A 15,458-nucleotide genomic window follows, 5' to 3' on the forward strand; every position below is an offset into this window, starting at 1 on the left:
GAAATCAATATATGAGTTTTTCAGCTTTTATTTTGTCATGTCCTACATTTTTTTGGATGTCCTGCATTCTGGGGTGCTTTGTCCTCTTTTGCTGTTATGACATCTGGTCACCCTGACCCCTAACAATGCTGATCCATTCTTAGATGGAACAGGGGGAAGTAGCATTTGGATCCCTTCCCTGCCCATTTCCTCCCTATCTAATGAATGACTGGTGCTGTGAGGGGCTTCACACAGAAGTCTGTCAGCCTGATGACCTGATTTGGAGCAAGTGAAGGGAGGAGTACATAACCATTCTCAGTTGCATTTTGGCATCTTTGCCATTCTTGTTTTCTGCACCTCTGCAGGCATCTGCACAATGTTTGCTCACTACTTAGATCTGCTCATAAGAGATGCAAGAGTTTACATCAGAGGCTGTCATGGTGGTAAGTGTATATTGAAAGGGATACTATGCAGCGGATATAACTTGCTCTGATTATATATGATGGGTTCTAAACTATTTTAAAATGTAGATGTACACTGTAATAAAATTTATGGAAAAGGAATGGATTTTTAGTGGTGTCTGAAAGTTGATAGGCATTTCAAAACATTAAAGTTTATATATGTTTCATCTATGAACAGGGTGGTTTTCTCATTCCACAAGTATGAGAGTTAAATGTAACTGTTTAAGCTGATCTTTTATTTAAAGATAAACTAAACATTCAATAAGAGCAACTTATTTTTTCACAAATACAGTGCAACTGCAGGGAAATAGACAAGCCACTTGTGTATCCTTCTATGTCAATATTGTCATATTAGTTGGTAAAAGTGGTTGGCAGAAAGTGAAAAAGGGGTTCACGTAACAAATTCCACAGAAAAGCTCAGCCTTTCCAAATGCTGAAGCTTCCCTCTATATTATGAGGTTTAACATGCACTCAGACTTGCAAGGAACTTTTATCTAAAACAGTGAGTTGCATAAACTCCAACCGGCATTCCTAAGGCGGCTTTCTTCTTCTTCTTCTCAGTAGTAATAATGATTACTTGCAGCCCATGAGACACAGAGCTAATTCACACTTGCAGTTTACCAGTCCACCAATCCACCTTCAGATGAAGTGTGAACCCAGCTGCTCAGGAGTAATTGTCCCCTAATCCTTAGCAATTTGCACTTCATTAATGAAGTGAGAGTTAACCCTTGCTACCACCTTGCTGAATTGCATGCAGATCTAGCCCCACTTCTGATTCCCCCTGGATCACAGAGGTGGCGGTAAAAGGGCTATTTTAGTTGCATTATTGTATGTCCTTTGGAAAAAGCACAGGATATCTACGTAGGTACCACTGTTTTTCTGCAGCAATCCGTGAGCCCAGATGTGGCAAGTACAAACAGGGCACAAGGGGAAGGTTTAGCATGCAGGGACAAGCAAAATACTTTCTGACAAGGTGTTAAATGTGCTCATTTTTTTCTTCAAAAAACTGCAGGTAGGTAATCCTTAGATAATATATCTTTAACAAATGAACAAAAGTGTTAGGATCTGACTGTTCTGTACCCACAGTGAAAGCTTCACATCTAGTGATGTGGGGATCTGAATCAGTGGGTAGAAGGCAAGCTGAACACCAGAAGACAGGGGCAGAGGGAGGAGCCTGATATTTAAGGAGTAGCTTGCTATTAACAGTAAACTCCTGTTAACATTCCTAAGGATAATTATCCTGATTTGTGCTGCAGATAGAGCTGTGTGAATTGGACTGACATCTATATTCCAGGCAAAAACATCTTGCAGGGGACTAAAACATGGTTTATGGATTCAACAAGAAGATGGTATATACAGTATAATCTTCCTCCTCTAGCGGTTGTCATTATTCAGATTGCACAGTGCATTGATGACTGCCACTTTTGGAAAGGGCAATAAATGCAAACACCCCATCCTCCTGAAATCCAAGTGAGTGTATAATATGCGACCAGCCATTTTTTAAAAACCTTTTGAGACTGTGCCCAAGGAATACCTGTGCCAAGAGCAAAAAAGTATTCAAAACATTCTGCCCTGAGAGGAGCACAGAGTGTGGAATGGGCACCTGTACTGCAAACAAGGTGGAAACAGCACAGTAGTAGAGACAATATGCAGAAGACTGCCTTTTGGGAAAGTGATAGGTGGTTGCTGATTAGGCAGCAGTTGCTCTTTGCACATTTGGTGTCCCAAATCCATTCTTTAAGTGGGAAAAGAGAAAACAAAGCTCCATAGGCTAGGCAAGAAGTAAGAGAAAATGGGGTTTTCCCTTCTTTTGCAGAGGTGTATAGAAAAAGTGTTCAGGGATTTCTGAACGGGGAATTTGAGTGAATAAGGAATTGGGAGAGGTAAATTAGTTGACAGGGAACTGTTTTATTAGCAAAGGAGTGAGTAGTGAACTGGCTTGCCTGCTGTGAAACTAGTTTTGTTTTGCAAACAGCAAATGTGGAATGAAAGAAGTGGTTTGATGTTTGGGGGTTCAGACCCCACCTCTCCCTATTTGGCCTGTGGCCTTGAACAAATTATGTCACCATCTAGTCCAGAAAACCATTTTTCTTACCTTTTCAAGAGTAGCCAGTCAAATGCCCATGAAAAGCATATAAGCTGATTACAAGGGTAAAAGTGTTCCCGTTGGCCCTGGCACCTTGTTTCTGGACAGAGAAAAGTGCTCAGTCCCCTTTTCCACACAAGAGGTTGCACTAATGCAATGATATTTTGGATTTACTTTCCATGCCATACCATAAGTTGCTTTTGACACTCCTCACAATTTCATAAACATTTGCCATGCTGTATTAATGAGGATAGGAGAGTGCTATTTAAAAAATATATGCATGAGCTCCTTTGGGCTCATGAATGACCCTATCTTTGGATAAATGCCTTACTATTTGTAATTTTTTCATTAATGAGAGAGAATCATATTGCTAAAGTTCCAGCATCTTACTATTTTGATAATATATTTGAGAATAGCATTGTTCAATTACATTAGCTGGAACATTTGTTTCCATTTTGCTGTCTGATATCCATCCTGTTACATTAATATCAAACTGTAGACGCACTGGAGAATTTTGACAGAAAATTCCCACCTTACACAACTCCTAGGAGGAATAGGATAGGAGGAATCCTATTAAATTCCACTTCACAACTTTTCTTGATGCTTTCACTTTTTTGTGTGTGCGTCTGTGTTACAATAACTCATAAATTAATCAAACCCAATGAGAAAAGGGGTATGCTGGAAACTAATGGAAATCAACAAAATTTCAGTATGTGCTACAGGAAGCAGAAACAGGCAGCAGAAGAAAAATGAAAGCTTATAGTATTCAATTTTTCTGTTGTTTAAATTCAGGTTTAGAGGTAAAATAAAATGCAGAGAAAATGATCGACACATTACAACATTTCTTACTTCTGGACCAGCATTTTCATACCTGCAGAAACACGTGGACAGTCTGGTAACATAGACTCAACTGATGTATCCAGTGGTTCTGAACTCGACACCCAATTACAACAGTTCTGTAATTGAAAGAAGACAAATTGTAATCAAGAACATATAAAATCCCTTAAAGTTCTGTCATCAGAGCACAGACACCAAATATTCAGGTCTTAATGCCAAAGCATTAAGCATTAATGCCAAAGCATTAAGACGACTCTGTCGTCTCCAGCAGAAGCCAAAGACAAATTTTATGATGACCTGGCCACCACTATCAAGAAGATCCCCGTAAAAGAGCCATTGTTCATCCTCGGCGATTTCAACGCTAGAGTTGGTGCTGATAACAGTTCGTGGCCCACTTGCTTAGGTCAGTTCGGCACTGGGAAGATGAACAAAAATGGCCAACGCCTGCTAGAGTTTTGCTGTCATCACGGTCTCTGTGTCAGCAACACGTTCTTCAACACGAAGCCCCAACATAGAGTCTCTTGGAGATACCCAAGATCAAAGCACTGGCACCAGCTCGACCTGATTCTCACCAGACGCTCCAGCCTTCCCAGCATCAAGATCACACGCAGCTATCAGGGTGCTGCCTGTGACACCGACCACTCGCTGGTGTGCAGCAGAGTGAAACTGCAAACAAAGCGACTGTATCACACGAAAAGGGAAGGAAGACCTCGCATTGATACGAGCAAGACCCGGGATCAGAGAAAAGTGGAGGAATTTGCACGAGCGCTTGAGGAATCTCTTCCAGGCCCGGTCGATGCAAACGCATCCAACAGATGGGAACATTTCAAGAATGCCGTTTACAACACCGCCTTGTCCATATTTGGCAAGAAGACCAACAAGACAGCAGACTGGTTTGAAGCCCACTCTGAGGAGTTGACACCAGTCATTGAGGAAAAGAGGAGAGCTCAAGCAGCATACAAGGCCTGTCCCAGTGAGCGCAACCTGCAGGTCCTCCGAGGTGCTCGCAGCAAAGTCCAGCCAGGAGATGTGCTAACGACTACTGGCTCCAGCTCTGTTCCGAGATACAGATAGCAGCTGACACGGGCAACATCAAGGGGATGTATGATGGTATCAAGCAGGCCCTAGGTCCAACACAGAAGAAAATTGCCCCTCTGAAGTCTGCAACAGGCGAGGTCATCCAGGATCAGGCGCAGCAGATGGAACGCTGGGTGCAGCACTACTCTGAGCTATATTCCAGAGAAAATGTAGTCACCGAAGAAGCGCTGAACAACATTGAGTGCCTGCCTGTGCTGGAGGAGCTTGACAGTGAACCAACCCTAGAAGAACTTCACGTGGCCCTGGACTCCCTTGCCTTTGGCAAGGCACCTGGAAAAGACAGCATCCCTGCTGAAGTCCTAAAGTGCTGCAAAGAGATCATCATCACTGAGCTGCATGAAATCCTTTGTCTCTGCTGGAGAGAAGGTGGAGTACCTCAAGACATGAGGGATGCAAACATCATCACGCTGTACAAGAACAAAGGCGACAGGGGTGACTGCAACAACTACCGTGGCATCTCTCTCCTTAGCGTTGTAGGAAAGTTGTTTGCCCGAGTTGCACTAAAGAGGCTCCAGGTACTTGCAGAGAGCGTTTATCCAGAATCACAGTGTGGATTCCGAGCCAACAGGTCCACCACTGATATGGTATTCTCCCTTAGACAACTGCAGGAGAAATGCAGGGAACAACGACAGCCACTCTTTATAGCCTTCATAGATCTCACGAAGGCTTTCGACCTGGTCAGCAGGGATGGCCTCTTCAAGATTCTCCCCAAGATTGGATGTCCACCCAGGCTCCTCAGCATCATCAGATCCTTCCACAAGGACATGAAGGGCACTGTTGTCTTTGATGGCTCCACATCACACCCCTTTGACATCCGAAGCGGCGTGAAGCAGGGCTGTGTTCTTGCACCAACCTTGTTTGGGATCTTCTTCGCTGTCCTGCTGAAGCAGGCCTTTGGAACTACAACAGAAGGCATCTATCTCCGGACCAGATCAGATGGAAAGCTCTTCAACCTCTCCAGACTGAGAGCAAAGTCCAAAGTCCAGCTGAAATGTCTGCGTGACTTCCTCTTTGCCGACGATGCAGCTATCACTACCCACTCTGCCAAAGATCTCCAGCAGCTCATGGATCGTTTTAGCAAGGCCTGCCAAGATTTTGGACTGACAATCAGCCTGAAGAAAACACAGGTCATGGTTCAGGATGTGGACTTACCTCCCTGCATTACAATCTCTGCACATGAACTGGAGGTTGTCCATGACTTTGTGTACCTTGGCTCAACGATCTACGACACTCTTTCTCTCGATACCGAGCTAAACAAACGCATCGGTAAAGCAGCTACCACGTTTTCCAGACTCACAAAGAGAGTCTGGTCCAACAAGAAGCTGACGGAACATACCAAGATCCAGGTCTACAGAGCTTGCGTCCTGAGTACACTTCTGTACTGCAGCGAGTCATGGACTCTTCACTCACAACAGGAGAGGAAACTGAATGCTTTCCACATGCGCTGCCTCCGACGTATTCTCGGCATCACCTGGCAGGATAAAGTTTCAAACAACACAGTCCTGGAGCGTGCTGGAATCCCTAGCATGTATGCACTACTGAAACAGGGACGCCTGCGTTGGCTCGGTCATGTCGTGAGAATGGATGATGGCCGGATCCCAAAGGATCTCCTCTATGGAGAACTCGTGCAAGGAAAGCGCCCTACAGGTAGACCACAGCTGCGATACAAGGACATCTGCAAGAGGGATCTGAAGGCCTTAGGAGTGGACCTCAACAAGTGGGAAACCCTGGCCTCTGAGCGGCCCGCTTGGAGGCAGGCTGTGCAACATGGCCTTTCCCAGTTTGAAGAGACACTTGGCCAACAGTCTGAGGCTAAGAGGCAAAGAAGGAAGGCCCATAGCCAGGGAGACAGGCCAGGGACAGACTGCACTTGCTCCCAGTGTGGAAGGGATTATCACTCCCGAATCGGCCTTTTTAGCCACACTAGACGCTGTTCCAGAACCACCTTTCAGAGCACGATACCATAGTCTTTCGAGACTGAAGGTTGCCAACTAACTAATGCCAAAGCAAGGTCACAGCTGCAGGTGACCTTGCTTTGCTGAAGCTGGAGCCAGGGACACTGAGAGCTGGCATTTGGCCTGAGGCAAAATTTCTGATTGGCCTCCCCCTTCCTAAATGCATTGGGGTAACAGAAGTGCACTGAAATTGGCTTAGAACTATAGTGGAAATGCAGCCTTAGAGAGGCTGAAATTAAGATATCCAAATTGATTTGGTAATAAATTTGGTTTGTACTGTATACAGCAGTTTGTTTTGTCATGACCTGGGGCCCCTGGATTTTCCCTCCCCCCGACCCCACTCCCTCTCCTCAGGCCTGGATATTGCTCATATGCAGAGCAGATGCAGCAATCTGCACTGCTATCTCCATGCATGGCAGCACCTGACACAAAAGCTGCTCAATAGCATGTTTGCAGCACAGTTAGAGAATAGCAGAAGGCACAATGTCCCTATCTTATGGGACCTGAGCCAGCCAGAGCCACAGAAGCTGGAAACAGTAGAGGAGCCCCTCACTCTGGGGGCAATTCTGAGGAGCAAAAGCAACACAGAAGTGTGTCCTCTGTGTTGCTTTCAATCCTGGACAGGCTCTGAGAGCAAGGGGGAAAGGCAGCTTACACAGTGAGTTTTGGAACCGTGCAGCACGTACAGCTCCACCCCCTCTGGCTTCACAATTGGCTCAAAGTATCATCCACCCAGCATCATCCAGTAGTGAGGATGAGGAAGGGATGGGGTGCTTGACTGGCAAACAGCTACAATGGCAAAAATGGATGCTTTGTTGCTGAAACTAGACCAAACCTATTAGTTCAGTCTATAAATCCTAATTAGGTATATGCCCATTTCTGGATAGGAGGAAATATTTTGTTGGATTGGGTCAACTTTGTGTTAAAATGCTTTATTAAGATGCAGTTAGCCACACAAATAGTCCCAACAAGAATAAGAGATTAAAAAGAAACGGACTTTGATAAGAAGCTAAACAAAGATTTTGGCTATAAATAATCCAACATAAAATATAACATATTCCCTCTTTTATTTGGTTATTAATTGAGAGGAACACCTCTTGCTTACATACAAAATGCAGCTATCATTTTCTAGGGGTGAAGGCTCAACCATTGAGAGAATGACTAAAAAGCTATCAGTGAAGAAAACCACACTTTTGCACATTAATATCAAGAGTTGAAGGGTAAATGACACCCTTTCTGACCTTAGTCTTTTGCCAATTATGTTCCATTTTATTTCCAATTTAAATTCAGAATTTGTGTATTCAAATACACTTTTAACAGTTACATACTTATTTCATTAAATAATTTATTCATTAATATCTGTTGTAGAATCAAGTAATCTACACAGCTTTTGATAAAACACAAGTAAGACAACAAAATAAGACATTAAAATTTGGGAAGGAAAGGAAGAATTATGGAATTTCTACTATTCTAACAAATGAAAAGACAATTAAAAATCCCATTAATCATCATTTCAAAATGGCTGATTGTTCCTCTGGCAAACAAGCACGTATTGTGTATTTTTAGATGCTTGCTGCCCTAGTTGTGCACCATGGAATCTGTCCTCACTGTGGAAAGATCCTTGACTGGTAGATCAAGTGTCTTATTGTAGTTCCTTAATTCATTCTGTCTGGAAGAAGATGTCAGCTGTGCTGCAGTGAGGAGAGAATTTCAAAGGCTCCAATCCCCACCAATAAAGGCAGAGGAATGGCTTTTGAATAGATTTGTCAAGGCAACCCTACTGTTCTGGGACCAGGGAGAGCAGGAAGAACATAAAGGACGGGTTGCTGTATGAGCTTAGAAAGTGAAGTTCACAAAGCATGGCAGATTTTTGTAAGAAACAGTAGATCAGTGAAACTATTGAACTGGGTGAAAAACCCATGAAAACATTTAAAACTATAACTGGCTTGTCTGTTTGTTATCTTTTTACCAAAATGATTTAGAAGGTAGTATTTCCATATTTCACAAAGGCTTTAAGATGCACATTTAATAATTTTCATGCCAGATTTTAATTAACAGTTGAATGCAGAACCGTAACATAGTGGCAAATTACAAAAGCAGTAGAATTTTTATGAAGTATTATATTCATTTGATATAGGTAAAATTAATATCACTACTGATAGAACATTACATCAGAGAATTTGAGATAATACCGAAGATTTGCACACAATTAACTAGTTTTATATACAATGTGCCACTTGCCTGTGAGAACTAAGTATTCACAAATGCAAGGGGAAGATATGAAAATGGAAGATTTGTTTTATCAGTCATCACAGTGCCTAATGAATTCAAAAATTATGACTTCTATTGGCACTAAAAATAGGTAGCCAATGATGCAGTGAAGATAGTTGCAGTGAAAAATTGCTATTTTAACAATTTATTCTTTCAATGACAGCAATTAGCAGTACACACACAAAGCAACTGAGAAAAGATTTTAATTATTATTCATTCTACCACTAGACCTAAGCCCAGTGAAACATAAAAATACCCAGGTGACATGATGTAGGTTTAGTAACAATAACCTAAATTCAGTATAAAAATTCTGCTTATATGCTTATATGCCTATCCTATCTGCATTTTAATTCACTAACTATTATTCTTATTCTTTAAGATCGACTTTCTGGGAGTGAAATCAAAAGATAATGAACTTGTCATACTGAAATGTATTTGAAGAACAATTACTTAGCAAATTCGATGGTGTGTAAAACCATACAGTTAAGTCAGAAACAGCACTTCTATAAATAATATTTCAGCAAATCAGCAGAAAAACTAAACCCAATAGCATTTGATCAAGTAGCTAATATTGTCAATACATCACTATTGTTCCTGAATTTCAAAATAAAGATGCAAAACAGAGAAAACATTAAAATTGATAAGCTATAAGTTTTATTTAACTTGTAAAAGAATAGATGTAAAAAAACAGAATTTAGTACATCTTAAATTACAAATGGTCTCTGTCGTCATGTCAGCATCCCCATGTCTAGAAAGCTAAAACATAATTTCAAAAGTTTACACTGCACACAAGCCACAAAGTTCCCAGGGGTTTGCAGGTGTTTAGTAGAACTGGTCTGAGTTATTATTAACAGTATTTATATACCGCTTAGAGTTTCAAAACTTTGTTGTCAATTATGGTGTTGGGGTTGCTCTTTGAGGGGAAAAAAAGGTACAAGTTCCATTGGGTGCACAGAGCAAGACCTGTGGTTCTTTTATTGTAGCCTACATCTATAAACCAACTAAAGACAGACCTGAGATCTATAGCCAGTTCTGGAAAGCAAAGCCTAACCCATTTTATCCTTTTTGCTTTATTTATGAAAGCTCTGCTCTGGAGAGCTTTGTGCAAAGCAACAGGCTGTGCCTCCATTTCTGTGCAAGAACTCTATAGTGTAGTGTCAGCTATGACAGTGTGCACCACCTGCTGCAAAAGAGATGGGAAGAAAGTGATTGGGAAAGTGAAGGTTACAGCCAATAAACTTATGTTCAGAGAAAACTCCCATAACCCTGATCACATAAGAGGCGCCCCATATGTAATCTCAAGTGTGCATGGTTGTATACTTGCTTTACGTTATGATTTGTACTTCACTGTACAAAGGAGCTCCCCTGCCCTTCCCCCAAAAAAACATACAGGAAGGTATCTTCAGTGTTAGAGAAAGGGGCCACTGGGTCTTGAATTAACTCTGTCAAAGTTTTTCAACTATTTTCCTTGTTCACAAGTCTATGCACTAAAAGGAAAACAGATTAAACTCTCTCTCTCTCTCTCTCTCTCTCACACACACACACACACACACACACACACACATATAAACAGTGAAACATCAGCAGCCTACAAAATGGAAAAGATGACATGTTGGCCATTTTGAATATAAGAATCTAACCTCACCTCTCGCATCCACTCTCGAATAGTTTTGCCAGCTTCTTGATGCCACACATTGTGAACTGAGTCTGTCAGTGCCACAGCAGTAACTTTATTTTTTACTTCTGCCTCTCGTTGAATCATCTGTGAAAAATACAAATCCAAAAACTTCTTAAAGTGAACATTAACTCAGTGAACTATGAAATCTTTTCATTTTTCATGAAGTCTAACAATGAAGAATGTAAAGCATCATAGTGAAAAGCTGAAGATTCCCTGAGGGTATCTTTTACAAGTTATTTTAAGTTGCTGTTTGGTGATTCAGGGGAACTGGTACTTATGGCTTACATCTATAATCTAAATTTTTGAGTATATTTCAATATATTCCATTTCAGAAACACAAGATTGATCTTTCATTGCCTTGCCTGTCCCTCAATTTAGCAATGGTACAATCCTGTTCATATTTACTTAGGAGCAAGTTCCATTGTGTTCTATGGGGCTTTCAAGCAAATGTGTTTAGGACTGAGGGTTAGACTTCCACAACGGCTCTGGAGTTCTTTGTTTTCTCATTGACATATTCAATATGATCAGTCAGATAATATTCCAGTACACAATATGTATTCTTAAACTACAACTTACAAATATCTGACTAATGCAATGACAAACAGAAATCACTAAACAATAACAATGGACAAGAGAGCACAATATTAGAATGTGAGATAAAGAGAATGAAAGGTCTGTTGAAATAATGAATAAAATAATGGGACAATAAAAGCACAGATATATACAACCTATACCTTGGATAAAATGGCACACAACACCTTCATTTTCTATGTTTTCACTGAATAATGTTCATTGAATTTGCTGTTAAGGCTAAGTCAGCATTTCTAAATTACTGTATTTTGTTGCCCAAAACTACACTGTAAGCCTTTAAAATCAATTTAGCACTGTAGCTAAACAGGTCCCAAAAACCATCATTATAATGTAGTGTGAACATAGGTATTTTCATGTCAGATCAAAGCAGTGGCCCATTTATCTGAACCAGAATCCTTGTGATTAGATACAAAGGGTGAGTTTACACAGTCAATATGTGTGGTTATATATTTGTGGCGATTACTTGAGTTTGGAAGCAGTCCTTTGTTGGTTTTATTTTTAAACACACTTCCTCTCTCAGTGGGAACACATGGGTCATATATTAATGCTTGAGTAATGCTTGGATTGGATTACTAGATGCTGCTATACTGAAGCACTAAAAGACAGAATACAGTAGCCACCACAGAGGAAAAAAAGGGGGGAAGGCAAATCAGTTGTACTTTCTATCATTAAGTAAAGGCGCAATCCGAACTTGTAGTTAGGCTGGCCCCAGTCCCTTGGGCCGCTCTAGGAGGGTTGCACTTCCTCAAGGGGAAGCCAGGCCAGTACTCCGAGAAGTGCCGGCTTGCGGAGGCTGACATAAGCCTCTGCGCCAGCTTCCCCTTGCCGCTTGTGTTGGCCTGCCTGCGCCAACACAAACAGAAAAGGTAGGCATGGGGGAGGTGGGGAGGAGGAGGAGGGAGGGAGGTGTTCCTGGGCAGGCGATAGGTGGCCCTGGGGACAGGCAGGCGGGCAGGCGGGGGGCGGGAGGCAGGGCTGGGATCCGGCAGTTATGCCGGATCCCAACCCCTGTTCCTGGGGAGAACAGAGTGGCTTGAAGCCGCTCTGCTCTCCTTGGACTTGTGCCACAGCCAGAGGTGGCGCAAGTCCGAGGAGAGCCATTGTGGCCAGCAGCCCTTACCCAGGTTTAAGGGAAAGTGTTTCCCCTTGCATCTGACCGAGCCACTTCTGGTCACAATCCTGCACTGGATACAGCGCAAGCCTCCTGGCTTGCCTGTTACAGCACAGGTTAGGATTGCGCCCTAACTTGCTGGATCAGACCAAAGGTCTATCAAGTCCAATATTCCATTTTGAACACTAGCCAGCCAGATAGCTTTTAGGAAGATTTTTCATTCCATAAGTTATTTTATTATTGATTTGAATTCCTTGTTCTGGCTCTGTAATACATTTTTATACTTACATGCTTTACTCATTTAATTCTTGTGATTGTAATTGTTGTTTTATTGCTGGATGTATTATTCTAATTTTTAATTTGTAAGCCAGTTTGAGAAAAGCATATTTTTTAAAGGAAAGATGTATATGAGTAAGCAAATAAATAAAGATCCCATAGCAGAAAACACCAAATTATTCAGGATGGTAAATCCCAAGGAAACGGAACTCCCATTACTGAAGTACTAGTGGATAACAAACTATTTCAGTACAGAGCAAATCTTACATGCATAATTTTCTAGAGCAGGGGTGCCCAAACCCCGGCCCAGGGGCCATTTGTGGCCCTTGTGGACCCCCCAATCTGGCCCTCAGGAGCCCCCAGTCTTCAATGAGCCTCTGGCCTACCAGAGACTTGCTAGAGCCCCCACTGGTCCAATGTGACTGCTCTCAGCATGAGATCCAACTGTTCAACCTCTCATGTGAACTGCATGCCAAGGGCTCCCTCCACTGCTTGCTGTTTCACATTTGTGAAGCAGTAGCGGCAGCAAAGGAAAGATCAGTCTTGTTTTGCGCAAGGTCTTTTACAGGCCTTGAGCTATCTTGAGACCTTCATTAATCCATATAAGTTCCATCTCTATTATATTCATTTATGTAAATTTATTGAAATTTGAAATGTAAATTAATTCTTTTTTTCTCCTGCCCCTGACACAGTGTCAGAGAGATGTTGTGGCCCTCCTGCCAAAAAGTTTGGACACCCCTGATCTAGAGCAGTGGTTTGCGACCCACCAGGAGAACCGGAAAAGGGCCATTCCCCTTTAAGGAGAATGACCTAGAAATCAGCAGCAATGCAATCACTGCTGTTGGGCAGGGAAGACGTTTTTTCACTTACCTGGGGGTTGATATGGTTCTCCGGTGGGTCTGGAGAGCCTGCAACCCCTTCTGCAGCCTTCCCCAAGGCTTGAAAATTTTGTCAAAAGGGGGAAAAAAACCCACCCAGTTTTCATCATGAAACAGGAAGTGGTTTTTCCCCTTTATGCAAAATTTTCAACCCTCGGGGAGGGCTGCAGAAAGGGGTCGCAGGCTCCCCAGAGAGCCATAGTGACCCCAGGTAAATTACAAAACCCCTTCCCTGCTCAGCAGCAGTGCAATCATGGCAATTGTACTGCTGTCCTCCCCCCCCCCCCACAAAGATTTACAGGGTCCCCAAAGTCCAAGTAGGAGTAGGACTTTGCAGTCTGAGTAGGACTTTGGGAATCACTGATCTAGAGACCCTTCAAAATTTTTCATCCTAACCTTTTTCTGAGTAAGAATAGGGTTTCTTTCCACTATAGTCTACAACAGAAACTGGCAAAAAAAGTGTTCTCACAGCTCACGTCTACTTTCCACTAAACCTGCCTCCCCCCCCCCAAAAAAAAGCAGTAGGTGTAGTTTTTGTGAATTTGTGTAGCAGAAAAAGGAAAAGCTCTTAACAAGAAAAATTGCAGGTAATTCTTCATACTCCTCAACCAAGAGGACAAAATGCATTTTAAAAGTCTGGGGGCTCAGTAAGGGTTTGCAACATTTTAAAATAAACTATAAATGTATGTATGCATGATTCCAAATATTTGTGTATGTATGTCCACATACTTATATGAACATAGCCTCGTACCAAGTTAGACCAATAGTCTATCTCAGTGGTTCTCAAACTTTTTGGAAGATTTACTCCCAAAGTAAGTCTTTGTGGGGAGGGGCATGGGTAGCAATCCAATGAACGCAGCCCCCCAAAAACACTTGAGAATGAAGTCTCTCCCTACAAGCTATCGAACATATTGAACCCTATGGAATGCGACACTAACCACACTGTTATGTTTACTCATGAGTAAGCAAGCATACCTTGGCTCATGTGGAAGGTCAGGTGAAAGAGAGTGCAAGGCTACCAGAATGGTTCCTATCTTAGGCATATGGAGCTCAACAAGTGCTCCAGAAGACAGTCCCGTCCCGCCCACAGTAGTACAGTAAAAATGGGCTTGAGCTGGTAAGACTGTTTTCTTTTTTTAGTCTTGTACAGCTAGGTGGGTTCTGATGGTGTGCAATTTTAAAAAGTGGGTTCCAGTGCTAGAAAGGTTTGGGAACCACTGCTCGCTGGAAAGGGTTGTTGTCCTTCACAGATTCCTTCCCTCCCCCAGCCTCATTTCCTCTCCTCATCATTTTGGGTTTTTAATGCTGTTTAGAGAAGTGGTTCTCAAACTTTTAGCACCAGGACCCACTTTTTAAAATGAGAATCTGTCAGGACCCACCAGAAGTGGTGTCATGAATGGAAGTGACATCATCAAGCAGGAAAATTTTTTTAACAATTCTAGGCTGCAATCCTACCTACACTTACCCAGGAGTAAGTCCCATTTACTATTATTGTTAAAAGTATACACATAGTAGCCTGTTAAAAGTACAGATATGTAACATTTCCCCAAATGCAGTCACATAACATGGTAACATCAAGTCTAATCTATTAAAAAATAAAATATTGAAATGAATGGGGACCCACCTGAAATTGGCTCACAACCCACCTAATGGGTCCTGACCCACAGGTTAAGAAACAATGGTTTAGAGGGAAGGTTTGAATCTCAATCCATTCCAGACAAAAAACATGCTGGATTTAAAATTGATACAGTGTTATCAAATGCTGTCTGAAGGAATATGTAGTGCGAAAATATATTGCCTAAACTGCAAGTTATTCCAGCAATATAATTTATAATCTGTGATAGCACCAAAAGTATGTATAAAATGTTCACTACTACTCCTTTAGCGATCTGATTGCATAACATACTAGCGTAAGCTATGCTCCTTTTCACTGTGCTTGCTTTCACATTTATAAATAATACCAAATATATTCACAGATGGTTAAGGTTTAGTTCACAGTAGAAGGTGAATTACAGGGTAGGCCTTATACTCTTCTATAGTAACACCTAAGACATATTAATTTTTCAGAAAGAGTAAAAAGAGTTCAAAACGGAAGAGCAACTCTGAATATTAGGCTCCATGCCTTACAGATGGCTATGATGTTTCACACCCTTGCTATTTAAACACTATCAGCTGGATTTCCACTATGGAAACAGGATAAGACAACATTCACTTTTCCTGTACTTTGAAGCTTCCCC

At 41.9% G+C, this 15,458-nt stretch overlaps 1 protein-coding gene across 7 annotated transcripts in view; it reads right to left on the minus strand.

The window, feature by feature from the left end:
- ARB2A (ARB2 cotranscriptional regulator A) overlaps positions 1–15,458 on the minus strand; it is a 286,644-nt gene that overhangs the window by 88,335 nt on the left and 182,851 nt on the right. For all 7 annotated transcript variants that reach the window (XM_066614983.1, XM_066614985.1, XM_066614980.1 and 4 more), the window contains 2 exons: positions 10,333–10,449; positions 3,398–3,482 (listed from right to left, as the gene is read on the minus strand). In XM_066614983.1, the coding sequence (XP_066471080.1) occupies positions 3,398–3,482; positions 10,333–10,449 (202 nt within the window). The remainder of the gene's footprint in view (positions 1–3,397; positions 3,483–10,332; positions 10,450–15,458) is intronic.

This window comes from Tiliqua scincoides, chromosome 2 (genome assembly GCF_035046505.1).
Source record: "Tiliqua scincoides isolate rTilSci1 chromosome 2, rTilSci1.hap2, whole genome shotgun sequence".
Lineage (NCBI taxonomy): Eukaryota > Metazoa > Chordata > Lepidosauria > Squamata > Scincidae > Tiliqua > Tiliqua scincoides.